The following is a 12,070-nucleotide window of genomic DNA, read 5'->3' on the forward strand; positions in this document are numbered from 1 at the left end:
ACCACTGTTTATGTTTGATTATTAATAGATCATTCCTCGGGAGAATGACACAAGATCTAGCCTGACTTACAAATACATCATTCATGAGGATTCAGTACCAACTATCAACAGCAACAACGTCCTACAGGAAGAAATAGATACTTTTGAGTGGGCTTTAAAGAGTTGGTCGCATTGCTCCAAACCCTGTGGTGGAGGTAAACAGACCTTCTAGTAATGAATGACAAATTACCAAAATTGGAAAAGTAAAAGGTGGGGGAAGTGAATGCTTTAGAAATCTTGGCCTTCCTTTTTTTAAAAGCAGTTTGTTATTTTGGGTGCCCAAGCTTAAAATACCTGAAGTGCTTGATTATTCAAAAGTGTTGCACTTCCAGCCTAGAAAGAAAAAGTCCTTTTTAGGTGCTAAATTCACTACCCAAAGCCACTTTGGAAGTACAGACTCAGACATTGATGCTACTGAGTGTTCATTTTACTTACAGTATGTACGTTGCTCTCATGCAAAGAATGGGGAATGCAGATGTCAAAATTACTTTAACTCTTAACAGACAAGCAGGTGATGTGTTCCAGTAGCAAAAACACTAAAATGAGACTTGGGTTCATTCCCAGGTTAGCCAGTGACTTGCTGCTTGATGTTAAGGAGGTAGTTTCTCCCCTCTCTGTGCCATGATTTGTTTGTAATGCAGAGGTTAGACTAAGGGGTCATAACTGTCCCTTCTGGCCTTAAAAACCTGTCACAGTGTCATGTTATAAATAGCATCCATAGAGCACTGTGCAGCAATCTCGTGGCTGACAACAAATTCTGAGCATCTTTACTTTATATCTGTCATGTAAAACCATTTAATAGGCCATGAAACTTAGATTTAAACCAAAAATTCTAACAAGGATCTGTTTTTCCTGAAATATTTTCCAGGGTTTCAGTACACCAAATACGGGTGCCGCAGGAAAAGTGATAACAAAATGGTTCATCGCAGCTTCTGTGAAGCCAGCAAAAAGCCAAAGCCCATTCGTAGAATGTGCAATCTTCAAGAATGCACACAGCCTCTGTAAGTATGTCTCGTAAAGAGATATAAATGATTGCTCCTTGTGGTAGATGCAGAAGTTAACCCGAGCCAAATTTGGTAGGGTGCTGACAGCTTTCCAGACTGGAGTTCCTGTGTTATGGATGGTTTTTTCTACCTATGTAAGAATGGTTACTGATCTTATTGAGTGGTTGCATCACAAAAATACTGTATGCTAAGGGCTGCCTGACCTGGCAGCAGTATGGATAATAGTTGTGATGGTATTGTATTCTTTTTACTTCCCAGCTGGGCAGCAGATGAGTGGGAATACTGCACGAAAACCTGTGGGAATTCGGGCTACCAGATCCGCACTGTGCGTTGCATTCAGCCCCTTCACGACGGCGCAAACCGCTCTGTCCACTTCAAGTACTGCAGCGGAGATCGCCCCGAGAGCCGCAGGCCCTGCAACCGCCTGCCGTGCCCCGCGCAGTGGAAAGCTGCTCCCTGGTCCGAGGTAGGCAAGCACCCGTCGTGAGAGAGGGACCTGCCTTTGCTAACATCTCATGCCTCCCAAGTCAGATCTGCACCTGGGCTGAAAGCTCCCGGCTGCACTGGACAGTTCTCCAAAACAAAGGAAAATAAAATATCAGATACATAATCCTGCAAAACCAATGTTGAAATTGTGCTTGTTTTTCTCCAAGTTTCCAACTTCTCATTTCCCCGCTTCTGAGGATAGCAGATCATTTTTTACCAACTTGGACTGTTGTGGAATCACAGAGTTTCTGGAAGTGACAATACTGTTATAATGACCTAGGAACAAACAGCTGAACCCTACAGCTAACTCAGTGAACAGTTTTCTCTGCCCTTTGTATTCTCTTTGTCAAGATCAAGTATTGGCTACAGGAAGAATAAGTAGCAAAATTCATAGTATGCTTTAATAATAAATTTACCATTACAGAAAGCAAGAATCAAGGGAAAAACCCTCCTCTGCATATTCCTCCATAACATCAGTCTTCACTAGAGTCTGCTTTCAAAGCAAATTGCTGGAATGTATAGCCTGACCTGAGAGCCAACCTTGGGCTATTTTAGACACATTAATTTTTGCACATTGCTGTGAAAGCTGAATGTCCTGAATTGTCTTGTGTCTGTTTCATAGTGCTCTGTGACCTGCGGGGAGGGAACGGAGACCCGGCAGATCATGTGCCGTGCTGGTGACCGGTGCGATGGAGAAAAGCCAGAAACAGTGAGGGTTTGTAAACTCGCTCCCTGTAACGGTAAGAGAACATCTTAAAATGGCTGCAGTCGATGAGGGTAGCAATTCCTGTCTCAGCGCAGCCTGTCTAGATAACACAGTGCTGGGTAGAGATGTTGAACGCAGATTTCATCCTTGAGTGAACTCCGCTGAAAAATAAAGGCTTATATTTAGGTCTAAATAAAAGCTAAACTTTCTGTGAAGTTTCTGTGTTAATGTGTATGAGTTTCTAAGACAAGGCAGAGCCTGTGCTTACAAACAGGTAGTATGTACACCAAGCTTGTACTGTGCCATATTTTAAAGATACTACACTGTCAGGTGACAAACAGACAACACTGTTCATCTCTTGATGCTGGAAAATACACCGTTCCTTGAAGATTCACCTGCTTTTTTCCAGGTAAAGGCGCCCTGTTGTTTAGTCCAGCACATTATTGATATTGTAGCTCCAGGTGCTCAGTGCTTCTTGCACACCAGGGTCTCTCTTGTAAACATACTGAAATAGGGGTTGAAATGTGTTAGGCCTAAGTTGCATTTGCAAAAATTTGTGCTGGAGGTGAAGGTCAATCCAAAGTAAACCCTGCTCGACCTCTAAATCCCAGGATAAGTTTTACAAGCCTGCCAATTGAGGAAATGAAAAAAGTACATATATAAAAATGGGATCACAGACCATTAATAAGGTTCATGGGAATTTCATTACGTTGTTCTCATAAAGTTTTTTGAACAGATTTTTAAGCTTTTTATGACAAGCCTTTCTTCCTTTGGGCCCATGACTCTCTGAGATTTGGGGTTTATTTGTTTTTTAAATCCCTCTTGGTAGTCCTAACACTCCAATCAATAGCTGGTAGAAAAAATAGAGTAAGAGTTCTTAGAAGGTGCAGTGTGTTTTCCCACAGAGTGAATCTAACTGCTTCCCACAAGTCTGATAAAGGTGTCTGCTTTTGCTCTTAGTTGTCTTCTGCCAAGGAAAGAAGTCAGAGCAGAAAACAGTTCTGTGAGCCATGAAGAGTTACAAACCACTGTTCCCACTAGGTGGGAGCAAATCACTATCTGTGACTCTATAAACAAGTACAAGAATTTAAAATCCTGTTTTTCACTGGTGATAAAAATATTACCAAAACTGAAAGAAAGAAGGGCTCCATCTTTGCAAAACTCTTCAAATAGTTTTGATCTTGTGCTTTAAGCATCTGCTTAAAGAATCTGTACTTTAAGCATCAGTTGGGATTTTCTTGAAGAGTCAGTGTTAAATTTCTATCTTTCCAAATTTAGCAGCACACATTTTTTCTCCATGTGAGAGGACTATGTCTCTCTTACCGTAAGTAATACTCAGAGCCAAGTGCCACTGACCTGTAATACCTAGGATCCACTTATGTGGGATATAAGCAATAAATGGCCTTGTACAGGCCCTTTACAAATTGCAGTTGAATCATGTTGGTTTTTAGGGTTTGGGATTTTTTATATGCACCCCATCTCGCATGCCCCAGTGAATGGAGGATTTCTGTGGTCCCATGTAGGGGGTGCCAAACGGGGTTCTGAGACCCTAGGTACGTTTCCTAAAGAGAGAGGACACTGCAACACATCACAACAACTATCAAAAAAACCGTGAACTAACGGCCACTGATATATATATAATCTATATATCTATATATATATATCTGGCCTTGGTGCAACAAACCTCTAGCATGACCTGAGCTTTATGAAAACGGTTTTCTGATGTGGTTTCTACCGCATTCTACATTTTGGGGAAGTACAGCTAAAATATCAATAGTGTTCTGTAATGTTTATGTAGATAAACTGTATGCATGGGCATGCATGGCATTCCTTTACTTTTAAATCTGTACCGCCTTGGTTACTATTTTGATTTTCAAGGCTTTAGACTTAGCAAAACATTAATCTGTATCAGGTGGTTTTGATAAATGATTTACTACCTACATGCAAGATTGCTGAGAGTTTAATCTTAGTGGAGTTGTCATGAACATTTGCTGCAGTTGATGTGATTTCTTCTGTGCTGTGTGGCATATTAGCATTTCTCTTGCATTTCATGAAAAAACATATGTCTGCATGTAGGAGAAGAGCCACCAGCTCTTCCACCACGTGCCTCAGTGGAGCTGAGTGTCATAGTGTGGAGAAATGAGAACACCTCCCATAGATATTTCACTTAAACTTCATACATTTCTGTGATTAGAAAGAAACAGGAGCCAAGATTTTATTCTGCAGGTCCCTAGCAATAATCTGAGCAGGAGTCATGTTTCTGTGCCTGTGCCAGATTAGAAGAATGGATTTTGTGGTACTTAGACAAATAGATGAGCTCCATGTAAGAACAGATGCTAGAAAAGTCTTTATAGGAGCTATCCCTGATTTGCAACACAAGATACAGAATGAAGAAGAAAGCACTGTTGTTTTAAGTTTTAGTTCCTAAATACCAACTTTCAGTGAGATTTCTCAAGGTACTTAAAGTTACAGTGATGCCTTCTGTAAGAGCTGTGTCAATTCTAAAATCTAATGGGAAATTTTTTTAGTTGATTTAAATTATATTCTAGTAGCTCCAGCTTCTAAAGATTCCCTAGGGAGCCGATACACTTTCTTGTGTCTTCTACTCTTAGTTACCGTGAAGCAAGTAACAAATTGTGAGGAGAATTTTTACCATGAACATCAGCAGAAGGATACAAGCACTTACATACTGAATAGGAAATGGTTGACTAGGTTGTGCAGAATTAATCTAAAAAAAATTTTTAAAGGGATTATGTGAGTATACAGCTCCAAGATTGTACTTAACCAACCTACTGAAAGTAGGTAGGTACAAAACCAAATCTTTGCACTATCCCTTGAGTCACAAAATTTAAACCATCACAAACCTGTATCACAAAAATCAGCCGTGAGAGAAAAGTACAAAATAAGATGCATTGTCACTATGGAAAGACAAAAATAATTGTTTGGTACTTTCTTTTTTGTTTTGTCACTTTAGGTGATACTCTCTGCTTTGACTTATATACTGACATAAATCACAGTCATCTTGCTAATAACTGCCATAATTTTCCAGATCAGGTGCTTTGATTTACACAGAAGCATTAAGATTGTTCTATATATGATGCAAAGATTTGTGTTTCAATATTAGCTTTTCTAATTTAGGTGAATTATAAATATAGCCCTTGAATGCTAAATTCCTGCTGAAAATAGCCGTACAGTGCCTTCATGGAGTACGTATATTCCCATGCAAAGCTGCAGATTTAATGCTAAGTTTGTCAAGAACCAACAAACATCTATCCAAGGAAGCACATTGGGATTAGGAGAAAGGAAAATTTTTATATTACATGCCGCAGTCATATAATTTGCTATTTATAAACAACATCCCACAGCCCCACTGATGTACGTGTGTGTAATTTTACTGAGTTCCGTGGAATTAAGCTGATTTACATTGATTGAGAGGTTGGGCTACAGTTAATGTTTTAAAATAGGAAAACTTGGTTGCCTAACATACTGTTGACATGTGGTGAGGCAGCATCTGTACACAGGTGAAAAAATATCAGAGTACAGAAAGCTAATTTAATTGCAGAGCCTAATAAGTGGTGTTACATGCCATCTGTTACTTATTAAAATGTTGGATACATAATTGCTAACTATGAATGGAGGACTAGGCATGGAACAGATCTTCTCAATAGCTGCGGTTAACTTTTGACATTTCACATTATAATTTTGCATACTTCTATTTTAAGTAAAATTCATCAATACCATTTCAAGCCAGCTGTGATATCTTAGGAAAATTCTGCTAAGGGCAACTTTTTGCTGGTCTCTCCCCAAAGTGTTTGAATAGTTACTGGATGCACCGAGCTACTCATTTGTCCCCGTTGCTCATTTTGTGTCCTGTGAAGTGTTATGTGTTTGTAGGTTCCTGGTCTGATTCTGGGGTGCTGCCAGGGCATTAGCACCTGATTTAGGAGGCTGAGGGGAGACACAGACGCCACGTGTTTCTCAAAAGTTGACCTTAAAATACCAAGATGCTCTTCTGAATTGTGTTGACCCTTCTGCAAGGCTGGACGAGGTGACCTTCTGAAGGCACCCTTCCTGCATTACTCTGTTGGGTGTTCATGCTGCCAAGGCACATGATATGCCAAACTACACAGATAAGTAACGGTATAAATGAGCAGTAGGATGAGTTAGACACAGTGAGGAGAATAAAAAGGAAGTATTAAATCTCCTCATTTTAAAATCTGTAAATAGTGGAGCTCATTTCAAATGCCCAGAGCCAACTTCCCATCTTCTTCTGTGCCTTGACACAGCTCTACTCAGATGCTAGCTAAGAATTAAATAATATTATATAATAACCTTATAGTGACCTTCCAGTACTTAAAGGGGGCCTACAGGAAAGATGGGGAGGGACTCTTTATCGGGGGTGTAGGAATAGGACAAGGGGTAATGGTTTTAAACTGAAAGAGGGAAGATTTAGATTAGACATAGGGAAGAAATTCTTTATAGTGAGGGTGTCAAGACACTGGCATAGGTTGCCCAGAAAGGTTGTGGCTGCCCCCTCCCTGGAAGTGTTCAAGGCTAGACTAGATGGGGCTTTGAGCAACCTGGTCTAGTGGAAGGTGTCCCTGCCCATGGCAGAGGGATTGAAACTAGATGATCTTCAAGGTCCCTTCCAACCCAAACCATTCTGATTCTATGAATTTGAGTTTTTCTGTGAAATGAGAGTGAAGTTTTAAGTTAAAGTCACATTCCCGTACAGAATACTAAACTACCCAGGGAACTTGTGCCTTGATATAGCCAGTACAACGGACTGCAAGATTAAGAACAGAAATTCTCAACAGTGCCACCTACTCATGAGTGTTACAGACTCTCAGCGTTTGCCCCAGTCCTGGTAGCAGTAAAACTTAGGACTTCACCTTTGAGCTCATGTGACAGTCTGAAGGAGCCCGAGTGCTGATGTGCTCTTAGCTCAGTATCAAAGCCTTATTTTCTTCTGGCGTTGCTGCTTTCCTCTCTACCAATGTTGTCCAGCATGACCACTGCATCTCTACTTGTGGACCATCCATAAATGCTCAAAGAAACATTGACATTTTGGGGATCTGTGCTAGATCTTTGACCTCTTTAAGATCTTTTCCCTGACTGAAGAGGATGCCACACACTTAACTTCAAGGCATCTTATGTCTGACCTATCTGTTAAAAGCTTTGCGTCAGTTCTCCAGGTCACTGAAAAACTCAGACTTCATCCAAACAAAGCTTTATCCAACTATAACATTTTATTTTAAGACATCATATAAAAGGCATCTTTGAGAGATATTGCTTGGACTTTAATTTCTTTAAGGGAAGATTTCATTGTTTTTAATGCTGTTGACGGATAATGTCCTCAGGCTAGAAGTGAAGGTGATTTGGAGTGGGTAGAACTACATCTGGCCTGGTATGTGGGAGCTCTACTGGATTAGTACTGGGAATTGTCTCCACAAATATAACATGCCTTTCCACAACTCTTCGCTTCTGATGTGCACAGATGCTGACATTTTCAAAGTGACTGCTGATTTCATTGGTTCCAAACTAGGGTTATTTTTTAGGGTGGTGGTGAGTTCTGTCAAGGGATGCATCATCTTAGGTTGTCTATTCAGAGTAGCCCATTGTTTATGAAACACGGGCAAAATTTCATCCATGCCCATCTAAACGCTGTCCAGGCATTTCAGTGCTCTTCACTAGGTTAACAATCAACATTTATGTTTGTCTTGCAGATGAGCCCTGTATGGGAGACAAATCTATCTTCTGTCAAATGGAAGTGCTTGCGCGTTACTGTTCCATCCCTGGCTACAACAAGCTGTGCTGTGAGTCCTGCAGCAAGCGCAGCAGCACCCTCCCACCACCGTTCCTCACCGAAGCTGCTGAAACCGAAGAGGAGGTGATGTTGGATCAGAGTGATCTGCCCAGGGCTTTGATGGTGCCAACACCTGTAGTGCCCCGCTACGCACAGTTCCTGCCTGGCAGAAGTTCACTGGGCAGGCTTCCTTTTGCTGAAGAGGATGCAGGTACGCATGTCTCCCCATCCAACAACAAGCCCCAAGGTGCTGAATTCCCGCAATGGAGAGTTCCTCAGGCAAGGAAGACTTCTAGGCTGTTTGCTTTCCTACACCAGTCACCTGCCAACAGCAGCAGCCTCAGTCCTCGTAATGCCCTTGCATTGGCAGGAGCCATTCCTGTGGTGCCAGCTAACACCACCACAGCGGGTGCTCCTTCTCCATTGAGAACCTCAAGGAAGAGCGAGAAGCACGTCGAGAAGAGATGGCCTTTGAGGTCCTCCACTGTGGAAAGATGAACGTGAATGCCTTGTGGAGGATAGCCATTGAAAGAGGTTTTGTTTGGCACTTTGGGTTTAATTTCCTTACTTCTGGACACTATGGTGCATGCTGCTTTCCACAAGCAGGACACTGCAGGTCATCAACTCATTTTCCTTGTAAATACAAAGAACAAGAAGTGCTGGTTCACTTTCTAGTTGCTCCCGTCCTCCTCCCACACTGCGTTACCTGGCTAGCTTGAACGCAATGGAGGAAAGCACCAAAGAATATTCCTAACAGTGAGCAGAAGTTGCTGAGGGCATCAGTCAAGCTCTAGTACAGAAAAGTGGCCCTGATCTCAGCACTCACCTCATTATTTTTGGTTTTAAACACTCACATGTAGAAAATGCCCCACTACAAGAGGTACCAAACGTTTACACTATACAAAATACTTTTGCAGTGGAACAACTGAATCCGTAAGACTTGTTTTGCTAATTTATCTATATAAACATATTGTATAAGCAGATTTGTCGCTGTTGTGTAAATACTGTATATTGCAGAAAATCAGTATTATTTTTAAGAGTTTTGTGCTGTCAGACAACTGTTTACCTATGTTGCATTCTGGACAATTGCTAGGTGCCTGCCATTGAATACTGCCTTATTTACATTCCAAAAGTTGATTTTTAAAGCAGCATTATCATAAAAGGAGGAGGTCCATTTTCATATGAATTACATCTACTGACACTAGGAAAGGGATTTTTTTTGAGTATCAACAATGTGATGCTTTCTTTTGAAATAGGGGAAAAAAAAGCGTAAACCAAAAGGTACGAGTCTACTTAGAGCCACCCGCCCATTAAAAGTAGGTTTAGAAACTTTAGTGTAATTCCAGGCACAGGTTGAAAAAATGACGTTACGTGCCTGTGAAATGAACACCGACACCTGCGGCCTGCACTGAGCAGGCACTGCTGCAGTTTCGGGGTAGCAGTGCCATCCCTCAGGTCTCCTTTTGTGAAGAGGTCAGGCCAGGGTAGGAAACCATGTATATACTGTAAGTACTGTAATATTCACAAGTTCAAAATGAGTTCTGTTTTCCAGGTGATCTGTTTGTTATTTCTGAAGCTGAAAAAGCATCACGGAGGTAGAATAGGCGCTAACAAGAAATAGCTGTGGCAAGACTTAAAATAGATTTTTTTTTCCTACTGGAAGCATTGATTTAAAGGTGAGAGAGATATTTATTTTTCAGCATGTTCACCTCAAAATCTCCACAACCACAATGCATCTGACTGCAATAATGTACTAGTAATTTATGTCAATAACCATCTTGTTCACAGTCCACGCAATCGCACTCTCTCCTGTGTGTTGCTGTAAAGTACTTGTATATAGGATTGAGAACTAAAGATATTTATTAAAAGTTGATTTCTTGATAGTATTTTATGTACTAAATATTTACACTAAGGGCAGTTGACTATTCTTTTTGCCAAGATAAAATAGAGAGATGTAATTAGATACCTGTACATGCTATGTCATATGGATAGAACAGAAATTTAAGCTAACTAAACTACTGTAGAGAAATTGTTGATCTTATTCTTTAAAAAAAAAAAGTCTTATGACATCTTTAATTTCTAAATAGGTTATTAAAGTTTCACGTGCAATTTTTGCTTCCCTGTAAAAAGTTCTTGTGATCGACCCATTTAAAAGAACAGTGAATATGTACCTCTAAAATGCTATAAAGTACATTAGAACCCCAAAGATTCAATTCTAGAAACACCTGTAGTGATTATGCAGAATCACTAGGAAGAAATAAGGATGAAAATTGTTGTCAGAAGTAAATGTAAAATGTAAAGCAAATGAGAATGTAGGTAGGTTAATCCTGTTCGAGGAAGTCTAGGATCACGCTATGCAAGACTCACCCTGCATCGTGATGTCTGTGATCTAATCCACTAAAGTATTGACTCGACACCTCTAAAGAATTGCTGCTACCTTTCTGCAAGGCTTTTGAAGGTCCAAGAAATTAGTATTAAACAGATTGTACAGACAATCCCTGAGCCTCAAACAGACAAATAGGGTGTGTTTGTTTCTTTAAAATTCCCCAAAAGTCAAATTCCCTTTCCTTTCTCTTTATCTTTTACATATGTGGGTGTAGATAATCCTTGTACCTTTTCGATTTCTTTTCTACCAAGCTAATTTCTCTTTCTATAAAGTGTCCACTACTGATACTGTTTGTTGTATTGGGGAGCACGTAACAATAAAATCTTTAACATAACAAGTCTTTCTCTGGTTTGATTCACATGGGAGGGTCTGTTTTTTTCAGTTTTAAGTTTCATCTTTTGCAAAATGAAGGGCCATATACATCCCTTTACATGACCTTTACTGTCTTGGAAAAAAGTTCATTTGAATTAAATATTTAACTTGATTTTTAAAAACAGAGGTCCTTCTTTTACCATTGGAGAGTGTGGTTTGCAGAGAAATTGTGGGAAAGGAAGGAGTGCATTTCCAGTGATCCAAAGATGTCCTGGGACACGTGTGAGTGACCAGGTAGCAGCTCCAACCCTCTTGTCAAGAACATGTTAACGTTTTGGGCTTTGCTTTTCGAGAAAGGGCATCAAAGGGATTCTGTGCCAGTTGGAAGAGGAGGCAGCTGCTCTCCTCTCCTTTACCTAGGAATGTTTTCTGAGTTGATGAGAAGATTTCAGGTCTGAACCAGACATTAAAAAAAAAAAAAAAAAAAAAACAAACACTTCACCCACATTATTTTAGTACAGGTGCATGTTTTAAAAATAGTCTGCCCTTCTGGTCCATCTAAACTTACTAAGTTTTGAGACCATCCACTCTAAAATGCATCCTTTGAATTAATTGCCATGTTTCTCATTGCCAAGGACAGGCTTGCATCTGTAGCTGGTATTTACCCAACATCACAACTTCCCTGTAGTCACAGGATGGTGTGACACGGGGGCAAGCAGGGATACGTGATGGGCACATGTACTTGCGGGCAGGCACACAGACCCGTCGAGTCACTCTAAGGCTTGAAGAAGGAAAGCCAGCTTGTGTCACAGTGCCCATGCTCCAGTTTCCCTGCCTGAGGTAGGTCCTTCTGGTATATTGCTCCAGAAAGCTAATGACATTTTTTCTGCAGTTCTGGTTGCCTGTTTTCAAGAACAGTGGATCCGGACCGGAACTTCTAGAGAAACGCTAATCTAGTAAGAAAACAGGGAGGTCTTCATCTCAGAGGTGAAGTCTAGAGAAACTTTGGGTATTTAACTGAGTCTAAAGAAACTTGGGGTTTTTAACACAGCAGAAGAGAGGTTGAGAGGGAGATCTAATTGTTGTGTATACACACATAGCAAGTATGAAGAAGGCAGGAAATGGATGCCAGTGTTTATGACCTAGCAAGTATAGACACAGCAAGGAGTGACCTATAGGGAATAAATTCTTTACTGTGAGGGTGGTGAGACACTGGCACAGGTTGCCCAGAGAAGCTGTGGCTGCCCCCTCCCTGGAAGTGTTCAAGGCCAGGTTGGACGGGTCTTTGAGCAACCTGGTCTAGTGGAAGGTGTCCGTGCCCAAGGCAGGGG

At 40.8% G+C, this 12,070-nt stretch overlaps 1 protein-coding gene across 1 annotated transcript in view; it reads left to right on the forward strand.

Moving 5' to 3' along the window:
• Positions 1-10,764, forward strand: part of ADAMTS3 (ADAM metallopeptidase with thrombospondin type 1 motif 3) — a 126,377-nt gene extending 115,613 nt beyond the window's left edge. Inside the window, exons 18-22 of the mRNA XM_074823377.1 lie at positions 29-194; positions 908-1,040; positions 1,302-1,509; positions 2,152-2,269; positions 7,962-10,764. Coding sequence (XP_074679478.1) covers positions 29-194; positions 908-1,040; positions 1,302-1,509; positions 2,152-2,269; positions 7,962-8,539 — 1,203 coding nt within the window. The 3' untranslated portion in view covers positions 8,540-10,764. The remainder of the gene's footprint in view (positions 1-28; positions 195-907; positions 1,041-1,301; positions 1,510-2,151; positions 2,270-7,961) is intronic.
• The last annotated feature ends 1,306 nt before the right edge of the window (positions 10,765-12,070 follow it).

Source organism: Strix aluco, chromosome 4 (assembly GCF_031877795.1).
Source record: "Strix aluco isolate bStrAlu1 chromosome 4, bStrAlu1.hap1, whole genome shotgun sequence".
In the NCBI taxonomy this organism is placed as follows: Eukaryota; Metazoa; Chordata; class Aves; order Strigiformes; family Strigidae; genus Strix; species Strix aluco.